The sequence below is a fragment of the Pagrus pagrus genome (genome assembly GCF_965226575.1).
Source record: "Pagrus pagrus genome assembly, chromosome: 3".
NCBI classification, from domain to species: Eukaryota; Metazoa; Chordata; class Actinopteri; order Spariformes; family Sparidae; genus Pagrus; species Pagrus pagrus.
Genome location: NC_140187.1, coordinates 4,623,959 through 4,648,552, shown reverse-complemented (window position 1 = coordinate 4,648,552; position 24,594 = coordinate 4,623,959). Strand labels below are relative to the sequence as shown.

General features: G+C 42.9%; 1 protein-coding gene across 8 annotated transcripts in view; it reads right to left on the bottom strand.

The window, feature by feature from the left end:
* Positions 1–24,113, bottom strand: part of ptprt (protein tyrosine phosphatase receptor type T) — a 334,457-nt gene extending 310,344 nt beyond the window's left edge. For 6 of the 8 annotated variants that reach the window (XM_084348986.1, XM_084348987.1, XM_084348988.1 and 3 more), the window contains exon 1: positions 23,688–24,112. In XM_084348986.1, the coding sequence (XP_084205112.1) occupies positions 23,688–23,775 (88 nt within the window). In that variant the 5' untranslated portion in view covers positions 23,776–24,112. Of the gene's footprint in view, positions 1–23,687 lie in introns of all 8 variants that reach the window. The other 2 variants (XM_084348993.1, XM_084348992.1) reach the window with 2 other exon arrangements.
* Between the last annotated feature and the right edge of the window lie 481 nt (positions 24,114–24,594).

Sequence of the window (24,594 nt, the reverse complement as noted above, 5' to 3'; positions counted from 1 at the left end):
CTCCATATACTTTCATTTTAGCCACATTGCCTGATAGCCTCCCACTTCCTTGTCCTAAATCCCCGTACTTAAATTCTTATTTTGTTCTTGTTTTTTCATGTTTCTATATCTTCGCCGTATCACTTTATCCATCAATTGTCGGCCTTCGCCTCTCCAGTTCCATGCACTTTGTTGTTCTCTTCTTTTTTCTGTATCGGCTTTTTTCTACTTGGAGGAGAGCTGATCAGAAATAAAGTGAGCGAGGGAATAATCCTATGGGAGAGAAGAGACGAGTGAGAGGGGGGAGGACTTTTTTGTGAGGCTGCACAGGGAGAGGAAGAGAAAAAAGGAAAAAAGAGAAAGTGGGAGGCAGAGGTGGAGAGCGAGCGATCGATAAGTCAGGTCTGGTTTATCAGTCGGTATTAATGGGAATTAACCTTTAATCTGCGCTCTCAATGACACGCTCGCAAACACAAGCGGGCAGCGAGTCCTCTAATTGCAAATGTCATGTAGCTGCAAAGGTGCTATCGACAACAACTTATTACTAACTGTTTGTGGATGTGTGTGTGTGTGTGTGTGTGTGTGTGTGTGTGTGTGCGAGTACTGCTCTGATTCTGAGAGCCGGACTGAGTTTAAGGAGCTGTTTTTTCACAGGATGTCTGAGTTTGGGACGTTAGATGCTGGACTAGGTTTAGTGTAGGTTCAGAAGGAAATGTTAAAATGTGTTTCTTCAGATGAGGTTTATTCTTTAATATACATTGAATTTTTACTTAAATTTCAAAAGCAACATTTCTATCAGACGTTCAGATTGGTTGTTCAGATGTTTTTGATTCTGACTACAATTCTTGACAGCTGCCAACACAATCTAAGAATAAATGTTGCCCATATACGTTTCTGCAAACACCTGATATGTTGAAACTTAACACTTCTTTGTTTTATCTTTCTTTAGATTCAATCTTATGCTTATGATCTGGCTGGGTTTAGGAAAACATCACATTTTGGCGAAAAAAACCTGTTTTAGTACCGCAAACATGGTTCGAAATTGTCCTGAGGTCTCCTCAAACAAAATATCCAGCAGGATCACGCTTACAAGCGTTGAAACGCAGTCTCTAACTGCAGTCACTGGCCTGTAACGTGACAAGATACGACACTGAGTGAGTGTGTAGAAATGTCACTATGGGACGTGTGACATGTACAAATGTAAACGTGTCATTTTATCCTGGCAACTGAGATGCAGCTGCAAATTTCTGCGTGCAAGTTGAGTCTCAAATCAGTGGGTGTCGAACTGCAGTACACCCCTCTATATTTTTCGAGAACTGATTGAAAATTGTCCCTTGCAAGTGTAACATTTAACTTTTGCTCAAAGTAAAAAAAAAACTCATGTTCAAAAGAACCATTTAAACCCAACAACCAGCAATGTCTCTTGTCCTCACTTTATTTTCTTAAGTTTTCTTAAGCAGCGTACTAGTCAAGCAGAAAAAGACATTTTCCTGCCTCTTGAATATGTCGCAAGTGTCGCGAGTGCACAAATTACCTCAATGCCTGACAGAGGCTCAGCATTTCTGATCTGCCAGGTTTTTTCATTAGTAAGATTTCAGGACTGCTTGTGCAAAGTCACACATAAGACAAAATTTGGTCGTGTGTCAGCCGACATCTGGAGCTTCAACTAGAGCTGACGAATGGATGCTCTCAACCACTGACAGACACACACAGACACACACACACACACGACACACAGACACACACACACACACACACCGGTGAGTGACGTCCCACAGCTGGTAAACAAATGACACACAGTTATGTGTGAAAATTCATTATCACGTGTATACACAGGCACACACACACATACACACACACACCAATCACTTATGTGAACCACAGAGCGAGGTATAATTACTCTCTCCTTCCTTCCTCCCTTCCTTCCCTCTCTCTCTCTCTCTCCGTGACTCTCTCACTCATCTAAATGCTAATGCAGTATCTAACCTTTATGCAGTGCAGCTAAGCTAACAATTGGCTTTGACTGTTGGGTGCTCTTTAGCGCTGAAATATACGGCAATTACCAGAGACAGAGAGAGAGAGGATGGAAGGATCATGACTTCTGATTGTAAGACTGATGACACATTTGGAAAATACTAAGTTCCGAGTACCAAGTGGACAGCCGGGCCAATGTGAGTAAAATGACAGTATCAGCACTAAAATAAGCATCTCACCTGTACATGAGCGACACTGTGATGGCAAAGGTATCAAGTGTTGAAGGACTAAACTTTATCTAACATCACTGAGATGAACTGGGATGTCAACCACCAGTTTCCAATCACTGAGTGGAGGCTGCATACTGAAAATATAATGCAATACATTAAAAATACATTTAAATATATGGGAGGAATCCACATATATTCGGCAGTACATTCAAATATATAGTCGTTTTGCTTCAAGAATATATTACAAAGTATAAAATATGTATATTAATATTAATATTAATCTATTACTTAACATATATTTTGCATTTTTACTCAATATTTTTTTGGAAAGTATATGGTAATAGGGCTGCCATGAGATCTGATTTTAACTACACGATTATTGTAGCCAAATTAATTCACGATATTATCACAATATCTATAGAAAATTTGAAAAAAATACAGCCACACTGCCAAAATAAAACGGGTGTCCAGACTGAAGCTGAAAAAAAGAAAAGAATAGTCGTAATAGCTTCTCTGATAGTGAACCCATTGGTGCCATGTGTGTCTGTGTTTGAGTGCATGCCAATGACAGTGTATGTAGTGTGTATCTGTGCTGTATGAGTGTTTGGGTTATGGGGTCAGTGTGTGTAATTGTATGTGTGCCTTTGTGTGTTTTGGTATTCAAGGTCTGAGCCGATAGTATCAGTATTCAGCGACTGTATTCATTCACTGTTTTCTGCTACCAACCAGACACCAATTACGGCTGCCAATCACAGGCACGCACACACACACACACACACACACACACACACACACACACACACACACACACACACACACACACACGTACATACAGTACTGAGCCAAAACTCAGTTGGACACAAAGACACACACACACACACACACACAAACACACACCCCTGGGCAGTCCCAGTGTGTGAAAGTGAACAAAAGTCATCCATCACACTCCCTCTCACACACACAGTCACACACACACACACACACACACACACACACACACACACACACACACACACACACACACACACTCAAACAGAGTCATGTTTTGGTCACATCAGAGGACATTACACTGACTTAAGTTCATTCACTCCAACCCTGACCCTAAACCAAGTCTTCACCCTAAAATATATATAATATAATTTACATTGTCCCCCAAAAAGGAAAGCAGATCCCCACAGTGTGACCTGGTAGAAGTATCCATGTCAACATGAGTAATCCATGTCCACTCTCACACTGCCTCCCTCTGTCTCTGTTGCCATTTTAATTCCAAGATCATTAAAACCGTTTGTTTAATTCATGTATTAAATAATTAAAAATGAACCATCATCAGCGTCGGCGTGGATGTATGTGTGTAGACAAATCAAGAGTATTTCTTCAGGTGCTTTAATGAAAACCACTGGGCTTACTATGCAAATTGTTGTGCAGTTTTTCTACTAGCACTTTTGGACGCGCTGAGACAAACCGAGCCGCGCTGATTTGCTTTTCCATCACCAGTTTTAATGCACCGAGTTGAGCTGCAGCACGCCGGCGATGGACCTGCTCCAGAGTAGGGCCAAGCCGCGGTTGCCCCGCCTCCAAGCGGGCCGCGGTGACGTCCCACGACTGCAGCCAACATGTAACAAGCACCCGTCTCCCCCTAAAATCGATACTCAACTCACATTCTTCGAGACAAACACGTCATTGGTTTTTAGACACACCTTCAAGCAAACGGCCCAGTTGTGGTGGAAATGCAAAACCCTGCCGCACCGAGTCAAACCGAGTAGAGCCAGACCCGCAGAGGCAATGGAAAAACAGCATAGGTAGGACACACACACACAGACACACATACTCACACTTGGAAGACGATAGTTTGTGACCTTGTAGACCTACACACTGCCTGGTGGTCGTGAAGCAAACACACACACCCCCTCTAGGCTCGGTGTCAGCTTTATTCATCACCACACACTGTGATCTTGTTTCATTTTACTTCACAAGGGAAAACACACACACACACACACACACACACACACACACACACACACACACACACGCCCAGTTGCTTGTATCACTTTACATTTACAACCACAAATGTAATATGCCACACACACATTTCAACAAAACTACACACACACACAGACATACTGCTGCCCCTTGCCTGTAGGCTGGCCGAGGACCGTATATGGTAAACTAGTCAACAGGAGGCCTTTTTAAACAGGTGTTCTACTTTCTGCTGTCCAAACCCATTCATCTCAACCTCGATCAACCTGAGAGAGGTAAAAAGAGAGCGTGAGACAGAGCGAGAGGCAAAAGATTTGGTGCATATAGTAGTTTGATGACCTTTGGTAATTCCCAGCATGCACACCCCAGGTCTAATCATCCACAGTAATAATGAATAACCGGAAACACCTGTGTGGATGAAAATTGTGTCTTCTCCACATACATTAAAGAGTGCACAGAAGGGACAAAAGCGCATGTATGGGGGTGGATACAAAGATGTGTCTTTGTGTGTGTGTGTGTGTGTGTGTGTGTGTGCGTCTGCAGCCAGCGGTATGTGATGAGAGGCCATTGAGTCAAATGTTATCACCATCTGCAGCTGCGCGGTAATAGCCTACAAACACATAACGACTGCATGTGTGTATATGTGTGTGTGTTTGTGTGTGACTGTGTGTGTGTTTCCTGACATATAAAATAGTGTCGACTGGCTAATGAGCAGCCATATTGTTCTGAAGCCTCCTATCATTTAAAACACATTCTCATTTGAGTTTAGATTTTATTGGTGGCCATTTAGCTTTTTAGCCTCCGGGTTATACAACATGGAATGAATCTCTTTGTTTGTTTGTTTGTTCCAACCTTTATCTCTTTATCTGTCATGTAACCTCCCTCCTTTTCCCATAAAATGAAAAAATCCCTGTCACACCAGGCTGACCCGAAAAGGCTGACCGATCAGACCTTTGCACTTGAACTCACCACAAAGACGACAGCGAGCAGGCAGCTGGTTGCTTTCATGCATGTACATTCTGCAACAGCAAACCTACTATTTTCATGCTACTGTGAATCTGTTCAAACTGCTGAAAAATGCCTCCAGCTTTAAGTGTCATTGTGTTGGATTTCACTCATATCAATGAAATATTGGCCCTGAAGATGAATATTAACCAGGTAATCTGTTGTTTCCGTTTGAAATGAATCACGGCTGAGTATTTTATTGAAAGGTTCAAAATTTATTAAAACTCCCAAAGTATTAAAAGTAATAACACACAAAAAAATAAATTGAGTGTAGTCTGTCTGACACATTCATGCTCGGTGTCTGCACAGGTCAAGGAATGTGCTTTTAGAAGAATTTTTCAAGTAATTTTTTCAAACTTGAATCAATAAGCAAGAACATACAGTACCTAAGCGGTTATAAAGGCATTCCAGTTTCAATAGATCAGTCAGTGACAACAAAAACCACACAAAGACAGCCCGTGACTGTGTCTCTCAGCAGGAAATCTGTGATGTCGTCCTGCGGAGGCCTGTCTACTTCAAGGACGAGGAACTGTGTTCAGTGAAACTACATAAAAAGAGACTAAGCGAAACTTGTATCGGGACAAACTCCCTGTCTTTTCTTCTGTATGGTCGTAGAACTTAGATTTGGACGTCGGAAACTCTTACCCCCCCCGAGCAGCATCTTTTTGTGCATCAGGTATCCAGGAGCTAAAGTCTGTTTGTAGGGAAAGGTCTTGACTTAATCACAATGCGTCTAGTTCAGTTGTTTGAAAATGAGTAATGACTCACTGGTGTGCCAGACTGTCAGAATAGCTGCCTGTCCATGTAGCAAGAGGATTTTAGTCTGAGGGATCACTGGATGTATCCGACATCACTGTGTTGGTACTGTTCCTGGAACATCCTTGATCCAGGACCATCACTTCAACTTAGGAAAATGCAGTCCGCACTAGTATGGTGCTTTAGTATCAGACTTATTGTACTTGTACTACATTAAATTCACTTTTTATTATCGGGTTGTTCACAGTTTGCTGTCATTGTTTGGTGAGGTTAAGGCAAAGTTGGGTTAAAACACACCCTTTCACAACAGCAAACATGTTTAAGAAAGGATAACTTCTCACGTGTGTGTTTTTCCCGAGTTGCAAAGCTGTGAAATTACAAAAAAAACATGGCTGGTCAGTTGCAGTGACTGTCCGGAGCGACACAAACATGGGCGATATCAGATTGTGCTTGAACACTGTGTTGTGTGGAGAGGAAGTTTGGACAAGGAGACAAAGCTGCAGGATCAAAGCACCACTGCAGACTGAAACACTGGGAGCTGACTGAAAGTCCTCATATTTTTCTAAAGATAGTCACTTAGAATTAGGCCACAGTGAAAGGTTTGCTTTAACATTCGTTTCCACTCATACCAAACCCTCTGGTGTGAGTGTACTCCATGTGCACGACTTATGCCCTCTGCCCTCCTTTAGTTTTTTACCTTATTGTTTTTTACTTTTTTATCAGGGTAAATTCTTGACACTTTCATTTGAAACTGAACGTAAAAAACCAAACCGTTTCAGGAGAAATCAGAAGTTATGTGACTCAGAAGTATCTACAAAAAGCAGTGCAACATTACAAATTATATGAAAGTACAGCTCAAATGGTACAACGCTAGTTAGCAGTCCTTATGGAGGACACAACTAAAAAACAAGAGCTGCATCTACATAATATGTGCCTACACTCACACACACACACACACACACACACACACACACACACACACACACACACACACACACACACACAAACCGAGCCTGCCCAACACTGACCCTCTCCACAGGGAGCAATGCGTGACGGTGGCATTAACTTTCAACAGAAAATTAGCCTCAGCCAACCAATTAACCAGCTCTTAAATCTCTTTAGCGAGGACACAATGTGTGTGCGTGTGTGTGTGAGTGTGTGTGTGTGTGTGAGAGAGAGATAGAGGAAAAACAAAAGAGAACATGAGGGTGTGTCTGTCTGAGTGGGACAGTCAAAAAAGATTGTGTGTGTGAATGTTGAGCAAAGGTTAATAGGACCTCAAGAGGGATAAGACAAGGGCCTTGTTACCTTCTCTGAGCTGTCTTCTCCTCACACACACACACACACACACACACACACACACACACACACACACTGGGGCTCAGTGCCAAAGCTGGTGGTCTATTGAGCAGCGGGATAATTCACTACCGTCCGTGGCTTACATTTGCACTAATACTTCTTAATACCCAACACTCTCCTCTTATCACACTCCCTCTCTATCGCTATCGTCTCTCTTCTTTTTACGCTCCCTCTCCTCTTTTCTCTTTCTTCTATCGTCTTCTGCAGCTCTCCCCTCTCCCTCTCACAGGAGTTACACACCAGACATGACCGGGCTTTTGAGGAACAAATTACTGCGAGGGCGCGCAACATAAAAAATTGTTAGCGAAGATTGTGCGCCGGGACTATTACAAGTTGAACAAGTTGCACAAATGAGCAGTGATTACTTTGGAGTTTACAAAACCCGCGTTTGAGGCTATCTTCAGCTTTAAAGCTATGATCAACCAGTGCTAGGTGGCTAGGCTAACCATTCAGTCAAATCCAAATACTGTCAGGTCTGTTCAATTAACGGCCATGTACAAGACAAAGAACTCGCGTAAAAAACGCTTTGCACTTGCACCATAACTAATTTTCGAACTCTACCTCCTTCTGCTAACTTTTTTCCCTCTCCCCCCATCTTTCCATCTCCGTTGACGTCTTTCTTTCTTCCTTTGTTGACCTTTTTCTCCCTCCGTCTACCTGAGAACATCCGTCTTTATCTCTCGCTCTGTTTATATCACCTTATACTCTCCCTCCCTGTCACCATGCCATTCTTTTAGTCCCTCGCCCTGTCACTTTCTCTCATTCTCTGCCTTTATCTCTCTCATTATACATCTTGCGCCGTCACTCTCTCTTTTATTGCTCATCTCTCTCTCTCTCTCTCTCTCTCGCCCCATCTCCATCTATCCATAAAGCTCTCTCTTTTCTAATCGGCCTCTTTTCTTCTCTCTCTTGTTATCTCGCTCCTCTCTAATCTTTAGAGAGGGGAAAGGACCGCTCTCATGGCGTAGTTAATATCTGCACTGAAATACAGACAGGGTCGACACACTTGGCTGGCTGCTGCTGGTATAGCATTTCTTTGGGTTTTTGTTGCTCCTTTGTCAGTCATGCTATTCTGGGCTCCAGACTGACAGTCTGATAGAATAAGACTAGGGCTCTCAAATAGCGGCAGCCTCTGTTGAGTTGCAGCAGCGAAACAAAAGTTCTGGAAGTCACTTATAACTTTCATAAAATGATGGGCTTTATATAAGCTGCAGCTGAAACTTGGACCCAATGGACCAGGAGTTCAATAAACCACCAAGTACATGAATGATAAACTGCAGCAAACATTGGGAATGTTCCCATCTGTCTGTTGTTATATTAATTTATTATCTGAATAAAACCAAATAAACACCAGATTATTTAAAAAAAAAGAAGCTAATGTTGTGTAAAAGCTGAACAACAAAGAAAAGAAGCAACAACAAAGAAAAGAAGCAATAAAGGTTGGTGGAAACGCACTTAAGAGCCAATCAGCTAGAGGACAGCGTGAGAATCAATGGTTTGCTTTGCCTCAGCGCAAAAAGTAAACACGTGTACAAATACATCCGACACACTCCCCATCAGACAACTGCTTCTTTATAAAGTTGCATGGGGTAGATAGATGTGCCCCAAGTTTACAAGGATGAAGTCCAACTTTGAGTGCCGCTCCATTGTACTTTTTCTGGTAGTAGGTTGGGATTATTTCGATTTTCGAGTTGTCTGGAAGGCAGCTTTCCACCCAGGTCACTAGGGTTTGAATCCTGTTTGAAGCCAATAGTCAACAGTCACTGTTTTGAGGAAGCTGTGCTATGCAAAACCATGATCTTTTCCTAAACCTAACCAAATAGTTTTGGTGCCTTTATTTTGAAAATGTAATGAACAAATGACACACAGGTGTACACAGAACAAGGCAGGAAAAGACAAAGACAGGAAGTGGAAAGTCACAAGAAGACAAGAGAATGAAGTCTACAAGACAAAGCGGCAACATCTAGACAGAAAACCAAAACCATGACAACTTTAGGCATTTTGAACAAATTACCAACATTGTCAGTTTGTGGAAAATTCACTTAATACTTGTGCGACCTTTTATTTCCTGCTTTAATGTTCAACAGACAAGTACCTGTGTGTACAACGAGTTAAACACTTTGGGAGCTGAAAGTTTTTATAATTCGTAGCACCGATCTGTTGATGGCATTCCTGCCGTTAATTGGGACTCGAGTCTGGACTTTAAAATGATGAAACTACACTTAGGGAGCTGAAATGGGTCATGCACCTGTTTCATCTGGGTCCATGCATGTTAAGAGTGTTTTAATGGACCATTATCTCACCACATACAACAGTGGAGGACTTATAATCAGCTATGATTCATTACTCGGCGGAAACCATCAACAAAGTCTCATCCAGCATCTGCTCTGCAATTATCCCCAACCAGCAGTAACAGCCACTGCAGCCTATTCTCTCTCAAAGGTTGTGGAGAGAGGTGGAAACAGCATTTTGTAACGCGAACCTTTAATCTTTTCAGCTACATGACAAGCTATTCTTTATGTCCCATAAATGTGTTGGTGCTTTCTGACTCACTTCAAGGGAATTCCTTCAGATAAAACTTAATTTCCCAGAAGCCGATTCTACTTAATCCAGTGAGTCATGAGAAGACATTTCCATAAAAGTTGAGCAAATTTGCAGAAACACCCACTCGTCCTTCATATTTCCTGCGCTTCTTCAACATCACTCTTGATTATTATGATAGAAATGTTCCTCAAAAGCTTTGTTTAAATCACGCTGAGACATAAAGGTGCGTTTCACAGCGGGTGATGATTCATATCCGTCTATAATAACATTATTTGAATGGGCTGCACAATGATCACTGTTTGTGGCACAACATAGTTTGCGTCTTACATTAAAAGTCACAACTTGCAGTAAATTTTGCAGTAAAGACATTGAGAACAAAAAGTCGTCATAAAAGAAACAGTAACAGGATTCTCACTTCAACAAAGTGTTGCATGACGTTATGAGCCTCGTTTGAACACAAAGTACAGCAACAACATGAACGTATGGTGCATCTATGTTTCTTTCTTCTTCTCTCTGTCTGTTCTTCGTCTCTATCTCGGTGGAAAGACTCTACTGGTGCACAGCTTTCATCTAAAAATATAGCGCGACAGGCTCTGTGTTATTTACAGTCGAAATGCCTTTTTGCTCTTTGGCTTTCCATTAAGTCAAAGTTGATGTGAATTTATTTATAGCGTGTTTAGTAACAAACAGACGCTTCATAAAGTCCTTTACAGGGAACAAAGGACAGAAAGAGACGGATTAAATATAGATCGCCGTTCTGTCTGCACTGATGTGTCTTGCTGTACAGTATGTGTGGCAGCTTCTTCTGTCTCTTTCTCTCAGATGTGGAATACATAGCATTGCTGGTTTTATCTGTCTGCAAAAGAGACCCGTGGCTTGTTAGAATGGTTTGTTAAATGCTCCCTGATGGCTCTGGTCAAACGTGATAAGGACCAGTGGGAGCAGTGGGACTGCTACATAACAGGAAAAAGTTGGGGGGAAAAAACATGAAGGAAGAAAACCGCTGTCAGATCTCTGTCAAGCTGCACAAATGATGAAATATAGACGTTACAACAGTTTAGGCCTTTATTAATGACCATCTGGAGCGTGAGGGATGCTCACACCTCTTCCCACTAATGCGCCCATAAATTTGATAATTTATTAGACAGAATTTTGAATATTTTAAGTTCAAGACTCATTTTTATTTGCTGCCATGCTGCATGCACCGACCGTAAGAAGTTGGCATAGATGAATTTTGAAAACTTAAGTCTGACGATGTTCAAAAATGCTCATTCATTTAACTGATTTTTACTTAAATTGTGGAAAGAAGTGACAATAAAGTTACATATTTGATGTAAGAAGGTGTGCATTCATCGACTGGCGCTGGACCATGGGGAAAAAGACCTTTTGTACCTTTACTTTCTAGTGTTATGGCAAAAAGTGGTAACGTCTAAGCCAGATGTTGTGGTCATAGAACGTTGTCAACAATGTTCGATGGCTGGCTTCACGATTGGTAGTGGAACAAATGTGTTGCAAATGCAGTAACATCAACCACGTGTTTTGAGGAAACCTTGTACCTTGAGGCTATACATGTTGACAACTTTAGTCAACACAATCACAGCTGGAAATTGTCCAGAAGTCTTGTTAAGTATGTTGACGTACAAATGTTGAAACACAGGCTTGAACTGTGGTCACTGGCTTGGCAGTGGCAACTCCACCACCAGCCTCTCCAGCTCTCGATATGAAAATCAGGTCATAAATGTGATGATATGACAAGTATGAACAAAAGTCAATTACAGTACATGTGACACGTACGTATCACTGGTTTGCAGAAACATTGACTGCCAACATTTTATATGGGCGACCGGGCTGACGATAAGAGTCCAGAAGTCTCCTCCCGATCTACATTTTTTGTTCCTCCCAATGTGAAGCCCAAATTGGCGTCACTGGTTCAATCCCTCCCAGTAGTTATTATATACATATGAGAGTATTCAACTGAGACTGGAGGCAGAATTGTCGTGATAAAAAAGGTCACCTGGGCACTCACTGAAACATGAGGATGACGTGTGATACCACCAGCACATTTACGTAATGAGGTGCATAAATGAAAAAGGCTGCTTACATCTCTTGCCCTTCCTCTCTAACTTTATAATCTACACCTCCTCCTCCACAATCAACAGTCTTTATTCCTCCCCCTCACCTTCTCCCACTCATCCTGCCATCATTTGTCATTTCTGCCCTTTATCCTCCACGGCCAATCGCTCCCACTCTCCTACTCCCTCGCCTCTTTTCTTTCACCTCTTCCTCCTCCTCCTCATCGCTTCACTCGTCCCTCCCTGTTTTCCTCTCCATCCCGCCGACTTATTTATCTCTTTCCATCACTCCACCTTTCTCTCCACCGCTCCGTGAGTGACAGGGAAGGCAGCCGCTGCCGTGCTTCCCCGGCCGAGGAAATGGTTTTTCTGTCTATCTGTCCTTCCACCTGTCTGCCTAACCGTCTGTCTGTCCGTATCACTTAACCAGGCAGCGTCTCCTGTAGTCGGCAATAACGGAGGCAATTATCTGTTAATCAGCATTCAGTCTGAGCTCACTCACGAACCTTGAGACACACACACACACTTTCAAACCGCAATTTTGTGTGACTGACAGATGGATGGATGATTAATGAAACAAAGGATTCACATGTGGGTGGAATGAACTGGTGAGCATCAGGATGGAGGGATGGATGGAAAAGAGTCACATCGAGAAGAAAGATACAAAAAGAGAGAGAGAGAGAGCGTGTGATGAAGGAAAAGGTGAGCAGATGCTGGATTACAGTTGTGTACACTTGGCAGTATTTTTGTCAAGTGTGTGCATCTGTGTGTTTGTGTGCACATGTGTGTGCTTTGCGTGTGTGTATAAGAGTCCGTAAACAACTAGAAGATGCTTGGCTCCTTCAGATTGCACCATCGAGAAAGGACGTGTGTGTGTGTGTGTGTGTGTGTGTGTGTGAGTGTGTTGGCTTGCCACCGTATTTGTCTCCATGTGTGTGTGTGAGTGCGTGTGCAAATAATGAGAGGCAAAATCCAACTGCCTGGCAAATATTATGATGTTTGCTCTTCTTCTTCTTCTTCTCCTCTGTCTGCTGCGCTCTCTCCATCTCTCTCTATCCAAACCTCTGTCTTTCTTAATTCATTCCTCATTTACCAACTTTATATTTTCTCTTAATCAGTTTCCTTCCATCTTTCTTTCTTTAGTCCAGCGTACTTTTTTTCCCCACTCCGCTCGCAGATGTTGTAAAATGCTGGATGTACGTTTCTGCAAACCACAGATTTGTTGCAACGTTTTTCATCATATTAATCCAACTTTACATGTTTCTAGGCAGGAAACTTGTTTGAAAAAGCTTCTTTCACTGAAATACACCTTGATCTAGAATGGGGCGCAAGAAAAGTGCAATACAATATATACAAAATATATACTGGAACTCAAGTGAAACCAGGTTTTCCTTCACATTTATCCACGTTTCAAAGCAGGAAATAAGCGCTTAATAAACTTGGTTGGGGCACAAATAACACTTCAAGATCATGTTTTGGCTTAAAATACCTGTTTTTGTTCTCAGAAACACGGTTCAGTTGTGCCTACAAATGTTGAAACAAAGTCTTGGACAGTGGTCACTGGCTTGGCAGAAGCGGATTGTTTGGCAAAATGCCTCCAGTCCCCCCAAAACAGTCACCATTTAAAAAACATTTTTCTCTTCTCAACTTATTTTGCAGTTGTTGTTTTTTTTCAATTTTGCCATCCATCTGTAACCAATACATTTTGAAATATTTTGTGTCAGGACCAAATAGTTTTTGCCTTTATTTCTTACAGTTATTGTGACTCACCAAAGCCAAGCTGAGAAGAGAAAACACAGCAACAGTCCAACGGAGCAGACAGACAGATTATCTGGACCTAAAGTAAAACTGACTACATATCCCATTGCACAGGAAATCTGTGTGTGCATACCAACACTTAGTAGGGCTGGACCTTTTTTTCCATTCCAGGATCCGAACAGTTAAGAGCACTTAATGGAACAAAGACCACAGCTTCAAAAAACAGGCCGAGGTTTTAATAAACAAGAATTATACGAAAGTGGATGATAATGGCCCGTCTGTCCTCCTACTGTAGAGTTAGATTTTTTACACTTTGATTTTTTTTTATTCAAAATATTTTTTCACAGACCCGTTGAGAGTGCCTCTGACTACATCTGTGGATCCATCTTCTGGCTATGACTTCCCACACAGGCTGACATAAATTAAATTTAGCCACAGTGAGAATAAAGTGAATGATGCTCAGATATCATCTAATATCTTCTCTTCCCCGTCTCTCTCTCTCTCTCTCTCTCTCTCTCCATAACTCTGTTTATTACCTCCCTCCCCTCTACCCACACTGATTTGTCTCATTTCCTCCTTTATTTTCTATCTGCCATCCATCCTCTCACCCTTCTCCTACCTCCCTCACTCCCTCCCTCCCTCCCGGCAAAGCTTGTTGATTCAGCCGACTAGGCAGCCTCTCTGTCTCTCTTGCCTAACATATTCTATTAAATATGGATTAATTACTTCGAAACCTTGTTAAGCTTCGTTAAGACCTCTCGCATTAATCAGCAGTTATTTTAATTAGAGGAAAGGAAGTTTTTAATGTGCCGCGCCGTGTATGTTTTACACCTCCGACATTCTAATCAGCTCAATCACGACTTGATTTGCCTCCGTGTTTGCTTTGCTATTTCAGACTTTGAGAAAGCGATTCAACCGGGGGAAAAGTTGACTGAGCTCACGAGCTCTCTTCTTCGGCAGTGTCTAACCCAAGTTACTCAGATTGGAGTTGTTGAAAGGACTCCGGGAAAGTTCACCAGTTGACCCTGTATTCCCAGTTAGCTCCGAAATTTAGCCTTCAAACTTTTAGTAAGATGCCCGCATCTCATTTCAAGATGCTAAAATGTGTGATTTAGCTTTTCAGACAGGCCACAATAGCCAGAATGAGCCATCATAGCCATCCACAGTAGGCAGATAAGAAAGTCCCCCGTAGGAATATGAGTGCAAATGACCAAAAACAACATACATGTACATTCAAAAGCAGAAAACAGGTGTTTATTTCCTACCTATGGTCAACAGTGGTTTCTTTTAACCATTACTTTAACCATAACCAAGTGATTATTGTTGTAATTATGACAACAAAGGTCCCCTAACCTTTACAATATAGTCATTTTAACCCAACGCATGTACTCTAATCTTTCCCTAACCCTTTTCATATGCATAAGGGAAATCAAGCCTCAACCATAGCAATGAAAGACAACAGCTTATATATCATTCTGTAAATATCAGAAAATGTTTATATGTTGTTCTGGAGGGCATGGATATGGCTTGGATATGCTATTATGTTGAGCTTTAATCTGCCATTAATGTCCCTGTAGTGTCGTTATGGCAAATAGTCAAATATTGCAATAGTCATTCCATATTGGAAAAGGTGAGGAGACAGTTCAACTCTTTTTTAACACATCCAGGCACAAAAAATCCTTTCTTGTATCTTGTGAGAGCTCGAAAGTGACACAAAGCGGCCAAAAGTGCAATGAAACATGGGCGGTGAACATCTGCACCATCCTTCCCCGAGGCTGAAGTTTACAGCCTCCACATGATAAAAACAAAAACATTTTCCACCTCATTTATGCTCGTGATCAACTGCTGAATTGCGTCTGGCGTGCCATTATGCCCTTTCCGAGTCCGAGGCTTCTGGATGCACTGTCGTATCATGTGTGACTGCTGTATAATTTATGGGCGGCAGTAAAAAATTCTCCTTGCATAATTCACGTAATGAATGAATTAACAGTAATTAACGGTTTAACCTGTTGTAATGAAAGTGACACTGTCCACCAGGCATATCTTTTATTTAGACCATTACTGCTGAACAGATGTCTGGGAAAAGTGTTGCTGATGGTTCCTGCTGCTATTGTGTTAACTGTTGAACACTCACAGTGATGTTCACTCTGATGTATCAAAGGAAAGAAAGCAGATTATGTCTTTAACTTTGTTTGTATGTAAATCAAACTTTCAGCGACAAGTGTCCATGTGTTGTGGGGGCTTGCTGAGCGCTGTGTGGGGAGGACGGGGCAGAAAATGACAGCGCCATCGTTCAGCTGCATAGAGCCATCCAGCTCCGGAGCAGTCAGGTTTAGAGCCAAAACTCCTGGAGGAATAAACACCTGCATTTCACGGTGGAAGAAGAGCCCGGAGATTTACTCTTCAAAGTTTTGGGATTAAAAAAGTGGATTTTTCTTCACTCCTGTTAATCAACCTGACTGCAGCAGCGATCCACAGAGGTTGAACTCCAAAATTGGGTGTTTATGTTCTGTAATGTCGACTGCTGACCGGAGCCGGAGGGAAAATAGTACTTTTATGACATGCAGAACGAGAGAGAAAACCGGAGTCTCTGGTGAGTACTGGGTTCACTGAGAGGCTCAACTGAATTCAAACACAAAAACGTTGATGTGCTCGCGAATGTACAGTACAGTTTTCTGGCTACTGTGAATAAACACAAATGATCCTGTGAAAGTCACTTGAGTAACGTAGGGTGATACATTTTCTCGCATGCGGTGTGAACTCACCATTACTTGGGCTATTTTATCCATATTTCGTCGAATTCACAGAAATCTGAACCAACAACTGTTAGCACTAACCACAGTCGTTTACTTATTCTGGGTTTACTACAGTACAAGGGATGAGTGAGTACATGAGTGAGTCACTTTCAGTCATTTATCCATTTTCCAACATTTTCCCACAAATTGCTCCTCTTAGAGTTGTTTGTACCTGAGTGTCCTGCTGTAAATCTTCTGCAGGTGGGGGAACAGATTACTCTCACTTTACATGCTGCATTCATAATATTTGCATTTTTAGAGACACATCTCGACTCACTTTGTCAAATATCCTCAGACCATTTAAGAAATAGGTTTTCTGTAGTGAGCATGGATGGATTCTTTGCTTGTCTTTGTTTTGCTCCATTTTTTTCACTTGAGTTGTGTGCGCACTGCTGATTCTCTTGATGCACTCCGCAAATTCACCCTCAGGGCCACTAAATATCCATTTTTCTTGTCTCCCCATTAGATGTGCATTTCAAAGCTGTTATCGTTCACCGCTCAAAGTATTTCATTCGGTTTACAACTGTCAAATATCCCCGTGGCAGACACAACTGTCATTCTGAAACCATATTCCATCATCGGAGAACTCAGTGTTGTTTGCCTCCTGCAGGGAAATAAGTTTGTTGTTGTTTTCAGGCAATAACTTTGATAACTGCCCATGAGCTTCCAGACAAATAGCATTTCAATCAAAGCATGAAGAAGGAGAAATATAGTTTCTGTTGGCGGTGACAACTGAAGATTTTCTTTCTTGTTTAGCAGGCAGACACGTCCCTATGTTTACTGACTTCTGAAATTAGACGGAAATGACGCTGCCATCTATTTTAAATACATTCTTCTGACGCGCCAGTTCAGCTCCCATTGACTGACATTCAACCCTTCACCTTCAAGGAACAATCGTACCAACTTCATAATGACAATGATCAACTGCGAACCATCTTTACAGTGCTGATCTTTATGGGAATGGAGAATCAGAGAGTCGGAAACAAAACATCTCATATTGGCTAAAGATTAGGCGAGGTTTGAGGTTGGTCTCGAGATAAGGCGGGATGGTGCAGATATGTCTTCTTAACATTTTTAACTTAACTGTCATGTAAGTTGCCTACTGACAGTTAGCAAACCATCTCATTTAAAAATCAATGTGCTTATGTAGCTCGTATCCTGAGGGCAGGATACACTCGTAAAGAAAAAGTTAGTAGACGCGTTGTTGGACCCAAATTATTTATGGCTGTTCTGAATGGCTACCCTGAAAAGGCAGGGTTGAAGGCAAGCAGTTACAAAGAGTGGGGACACGGCGGGAAAATGGCGCACCTTATCAGACATTCTCTCCTGGAAGGCACTCGCAGTGTCAACACGAAGAAATGTCAGAAACAGTTGTGTAAAGAATGAAAAGGAGAGCTGGAGAGGTTCCAGCATCAGGAAGATTTTGAGGGAGGAGGATTCAAAAGTTTCTGTCAAGCACTTCTGACCGGGTACACTTCTGTAGGGCACTAGTCCACAAGGAAGCCACGCAACCCAGCTAGCTTCGAGGGCTACTGTGGCTGGCTATCGCTAGCTGTTACTGGTGAGCTTGCCAATAACAGTGACTCGACAACTTACGTGTGATACGCCTATCACGTGCGCTAAATAGAGACCAAACTTCGAGACTGCGTTTTAACATTTGTTAAGATGAGTTCAGAGAAACCACTGGCTAATTTAAGGAGAATTCAGCACAATTTGCAGCCATGTTTGTGGGGCGTCAAATACTGATATTTTAGACGAAAAGTTGGGACATCATCAGCTGTGTTTTTGCTGACAAAGCCGGGTGTTTTTAACAAGACCTCGGAATATCTGCCAAATTTGTGGCAACCTAATCCTAAACAAGTGGATTTTGTGCCTAAACCTCACCAGACCATAAGCACAGCATTGCTGAAACAACATTTTTGCAGAAACATACATTGCTGACATTTACTCTGGCGATTGGATTGCACCAACTAACCCCTATGAGCCGTCCCCATGTCGAGGAGCTTCCAGCATCGCTTATTTCATGGGAGCATGTGAAAAAAAAAGTGTCTGGTGTAACGGGACACTAATACTCCGGCTCACACACTCCTGCACAAACACACACTTTTTTTTCCCTTTCTCTCTAAGTGCATATCATTGACTGCAGAAAGTGGTCTCTCTCACTCTTTTCACCCTCTCTCTCTCTCTCTTTCGGCTCCGCTAGCCACTTTAGCATTCATTCAATGCCCACCTCACTATCTCTCTCTGTCACACACGAACACACACATGGACACACACACACACACACACACGCAAGACGCCCCGGCACTCACCATGCCCCGCTATTAGGCTGTCAGTTAGTCAGGCCAATAGAATAAGTGGTGTGGATTAGGCAGACACATACACAGACGCACACAGCGAGGGAGGATGGACAGCATACTAAACAGAGCGGGGCACGGGGTGACAGACATCCTGTCATAAAGCTCTCACACTTTAACACACACAGACACACACACACACACACACACATACACACACAGCGGAGGAAACAATTATAGCCTCTCAGACAGTCGATAACAGTGAGACATAATCAACTTAGTGTCATTTTTTCTCTTTTCTTGACCTCCTGTCATCCATTGTCTTTGTCATTTCCTCCAATCGTTCGTCCTTTGCTCCTCCATCTGCTTTTTTTTGTCTTTCTCTCCTACTTGTCCTCTTCTTTTTTCTTCCTCCTCCTCCTCCTCCTCCTCCTCCTCCTCCTCTGCCTCAGCTCGTCTAGACAGGAGTGATGAACGAGGCATCTGCCGACAGGACTATCTCCTTTACCACAGTCTTGTCCTTTCACCGGTCTCCTCTCCTCTCTTCTCCTCTCTTTCTCTTTCAACCTTTATCATCTCCTCCTCCCTCCTTCCTGTCCTAGTCTTGCATTTATCCTTGCCTTCTGTTTCTTCCTACTCAAGGTCCTTCTGTCTTTTTTAAAACTTCCCTTCTACAGTCTATTCTGCCTTCTCTTCTTCGTCTCCTTGATCCTACTGTACTTTTTTCCCTCTCAGTCTCACAGTACTTTCTCATCTGACCCCCTTTGTTTCCTATCCTCTCCTTTCCTCTCCTCTCATCTCCTCTCCTTGTATCTCTTTACATCTTCCTCTCCTCTCTTTCAACCTTTCTCATCTTCTCCTTTTCTCCTTCCTGTCCTAGTCTTACATTTATCCTTGCCTCCTATATTTTTCATCCTCAAGGTCCTGTCCTGTCTTTTTTCCTTCCCTTCTATGATCTCTTCTTCCTTCTCCTTGATCCTACTGTACACCCCCTCTTTTTCCTCTGCTTCCTTTTTTCCCTTCCCTACTCTACAGACTTCCCATCTGTCCTCCTTTACTTTCCTTTCCTTTCCTTTCCTTTCCTTCATTCCCCTCTTTCCTCCCCTTTTTCTCATAAGTCTTCCAACCCCATCTTCCCTCCGTCCTCATTTCTCCTCCCCTCCTTTTCTTCCTCATCACTTCCTCTTCACCTCTTTCCCCTCCCTCTTCCCCAATTTTAAGTCTACCGTTCTTTGCCCTTGCCTATCCACTCTTCTGTTCTCTGTTTGTGTGACCCAGCCTCTGTCACACAATCATATAAGGCGACACACACACACACACACACACACACACACACACACACACACACACTCCACTAATCACATAAAGGCCCCTATAATTGAGGAATTGTAAGCTGTTGATTCGATCAAAGCCAAAGACTTCTCCACGTCCCTCCAACATGTCAACACAGCGGGCGGACGAGTCAAGGAGAAAGCAGAGAGTGAAAGTGATCCCCGGTCGATCCCCTTTCTCTTTCTCCCTTTTGTTCTCTCTCCCTCACTCTTCACCCTCTCCGTCCTCACTGCCACGGAAAATCTAATCAAGTGGCATATAAATTGTAAATTGGTTTCCCCGAAAACACACACATACCTCAACGCCCTAGTCGTCACCTCCAGATCCGACCGGATGTTCAACAATTAGCGATCACTGGAGCTCAAAGGCACGAATCAGGGGCACAGCTGCACCCAACACACACACACACACACACACACACACACACACACACACACACACACACACACACATGCAAGATGAAAAGGACAGCCTTGAGAAACACATGCCTTTGCTCTGTTGAACATAAAGCTGTTACAAAACCAAAAATTTGCCAAGCCAGCTGTTTCCAGACTTTCTGCCAAGTAATGCTAACCAACAGGCTATAGCTTCATGTTTGCTGTATAGATCTTGTCATTAAACTATCCGCAAGAAAGCAAATAACTATATATCCCAAAATTCTGGACTTTTCCTTTCAGGTTTTTGGTTAAGCCTCTGCAAATAAAACCCCTTGGTTTTAATAGAAATAAGGAAATCAATGCAAGCGGGCGGCTGTAAAGGACCGAAACTGTCGAGGACGTTTGAACATTTTCACTCTTTAAAAAAGTAATAAAACTATTTCACCACTGATCAAAAGGGGAATTTTGGTTATGCGGTTTCATTTCCTGAGATTCTTTAGACATGGGCTGAAAGTTTGACCCTGGTGAGAGTGATGAGAGCAACATGATCTGAACATTGAGCTGTTTGACAAGGCAACCACACACCAAGACCTCCCATATGAAGACGGATGAGAGGGTGATAAAAAACCTCTACAAGCTGACAGACAGACAGAGAGAGGGAGTCAGGGTGAGATCATTTTCTACATCACTGGCTCTCAGTCTATTATCATTATATCTGAATGAGTTCCTTCACATTTTTTTTCTTTTTCTAAAAACAAAAGCCAGACTTGGAATAAGAAAATGATTATTAGGATCACTCTGTGCGCTCTGTGAACGTATGTGTGTGTGTGTGTGTGTGTGTGTGTGTGTGTGTGTGTGTGTGTGTGTGAGAGAGAGAGAGAGAGAGAGAGAGAGACAGAGAGAGCGAGCATGTGATGATGGATAGATCTGATGTACCAATATCGCCCCCCTACGGCACAGGAGCAAACAACAGTCAGTAGTCCTGCGCTCTCTCTCTCTCCAGTCTCTGTCAAACACACACACACACACACACACACACACACACACACACACACACACACACACACACACACACACGCAAGCACGCACGCACTTGCACAAACACACACGCACGTACTCCCAATAAAATAACTGTTTCTAAGTGCAAGAAATGACACAACACACGTCCCATAAAACGCTGTCTGACTGTTTTACAAGTTTGACTTGTAATTTATATAAAAAATATATAATTAGTTATTTCCAAGTTTTCTCCTTCTGAACCTGAACACATCCTCACGGACAGATGAGGCTGTATTTCAGTATTAACTGTGGATCTGCACCTCTGAGCAGCTCCGTCTCATTCTTTGCATGTGGGTTCAGAACATCCTCCTCTCCTTCGTATCTGCTCATCTCAACGAGCTGATGACCAATATGTGTCTTTGAGGGTCTGATTCTAACATCCACGCAGATACTTGACCACACTGATACTTTCTTAACTTCACATTAACGCGCAGTGTGGCGGTTTCTCTCCGCTGCACCATTACGCACGGGCAGAGTGGGACGGACGGGCTGCTCCGCCGCGCTGCAGCGCAGAGCCGGAGCCAGAGACAGAGGGAGAGAGAGGGAGGGAGGACGGACTCAGTGTTTGGAGACAGTCTTCCCCTTCAAAGTAGCCTCTTTTTGCAGCCTTACAGGTCATGAATACCAAGCAGAAGGTGCCGAGAGAGAGGCGGACACTGAGCCGACAGGGCTGCTGCTGCAGTCCACTGAAAACATCACTGATTTTAACCGATTTTCCTTTAACATCGAGTCTGAACTTAGGATATGATCTTGCTGCGTTAAGGAGTCACAGCACAGGAAACACGCAGACTTCTGATGTTAGAAAGTCTTTTAGAAACAGACAGAAACACCGGTTTTAATTCATGGATCATGCGAAAAAAGCAGATTGTAATCGCTGCAAGAGTGACACAACCTGCTCTTACTCTGACTTTACAAAACAATCATTTTATGTCTCAACTTCTAATTCAGCGCACTCCATGAATCACCGACATTTGTGTTATATCGAGGAATTACAGCATGCTGGATATGTGGGGAGCAAACTTTCTATCAGCGCTGCTGTGATCCGGCGCCGGGCCGGTTATATTTATCTGTTACACTTCAATTGATAATCATGACCGTCACTAATTCGATCAAAGGCCGCAAAACACTGCGAACCGAGCAAACTCTCCAAATCTGTCCGGCGCGTAACAAGTGCCAGAGGACCGTGGCGGCTCCTGACTGCCTGCAGAGATGCTGCAGCGGTCTGTGCGACGATCCCGAAGCTTCAGCTCCGGGAGATGAAACTGAGCAGCTGCACACAGACTGAAACATGACAGTATCAGGTGTTTTTGAGAACCAAGCAGAGAACGCAGAGAGTAAATCAGACGTCAGCTCAGTTATTAAAGTTAAATATAAAATGTTCTGTCCGGGACTTCTACGAGAGTAACTTGTTATCCACTATACTGCTGCACAGTAACGTGCATCTTCGCTGTTGCACGTCAAATTATTAATCGTACCAGTGCGTAAATAAACCAGGGGACGTTTTGTTAGACAGTTCGCAGCTTTGCGCTCAGTTGGAGCCAGGACGCACCGGCTCGCCCGCTTCCAAACAACCCAGCGAGCTCACAGCGAAATGCAACATACATTAAAAAAACAAAAAACAGCGCAACAGCATCCAAGTGGAATCTTATTAACCCTCAACAGCGCGCACGGGAAGCTTCATGTGGCAAAAAACCTCCCGAAGCGTCCAAACTTCACACCAAACCTCCTGCGCGCTCAGGGGAAACTGAGGCAGAGCCAGATATGAAGCCAGAAGCTCAGCACAGCGGTCATCATCAGTCAAACTGCAACCATCATCAGCAAAACTCGTAATATGTCCAATCATAAATCACTTCATCCCATAAACAAGTGTCATGTATCAACATATCTGCGCGCACGCTCACACATTCTAACCAACAGTGCTCAAACTGACTTTAAGGATGTTTTACCATCGTAACATCCAACAGTATGACACATGCAGCTGCATGCTGCACCCTGAAATACACACAGATCAACGTTCATGTCCATTTATATATTCCCATATGCGCCTCCGCACCGCTGTGGCGTTTTATTGCCGATTCGGACCAAAAAGAAACCATTAAAGCGCACAAAAACACAGAAAACATGACGGAGAGGTTCAATAACGCGCACACATGAAAGAAACAAATCGCTTTACCTGGAAAGAATTGTCCGGCAGTAAATCCAAAAAGTACAAAGTAGAGGAAAGCTGCAGGCAAAACGAGGGAATAACTCCGTTTATCCATGTTCTTCTCTTCTTTTTCTTCTTGTTTTGCTCAGTCGTGTTGATTATTTTACATACTCCCGTCTGGTCCTTAAACTGTTTTTCCTTAGTTCGGGACAGCGGAGAGAACAACGGAGATAAGAGTGATAAAATCCTCGCATTGGTGGATAAAGAAGAGACAGAAAGACACAAGTAGAAGCAAAGAGAGAAGTTGGAGGCAGACGAACAGGAGCTCTCTCCTTTTCCTTTTCCTCTCCTCTCCTCCCGGGTCCGACAGAGCGAGCCTGTGTTGGTGTGTGTGTGCGTCAGTGCCCGCGTGTGCGCCAGAGAGTGTGTGAGAGGGGGCACGGTGTGTGTGTGCGCGCTCAGACTGTCTCTGACAGACTGACGTTGAGTTGGAGAGGAATGGAGAGCAGTGCGCACCACACCGGGTGCCAGACACCCGCGCAAAGACGCGCGCGTTAACGCGGGCGGAGCTTCCGATTGTGAGTTTCAAAATAAGATCAAGTAGCGCAGAGAGGAAATGTACTTCTAATAGCTGGTGGTATTGTTGAAGCACCGTCCAGAGATTTTAGATGCGAATGGGAGATGCGTAAATTGAAAAATTGAGAATTTCAGTAAATTTACTTAATTTATTGATGAAAAATGTCTTATTATATTACAGGCTTTCAAATTCTGTTTCTCAGCTTTACTTTTGAAAGTGAACGATGCATTTCCGATGCTTATTATGTCAACTTAAAGAAGTTATAATATATATTTGTTCTTCCTTCACACAGTGATGCCCAGCAGTCCTGGAGAATTTCTTTGACAATAAAAAAAAACATGTGAAAAGATGAAACTT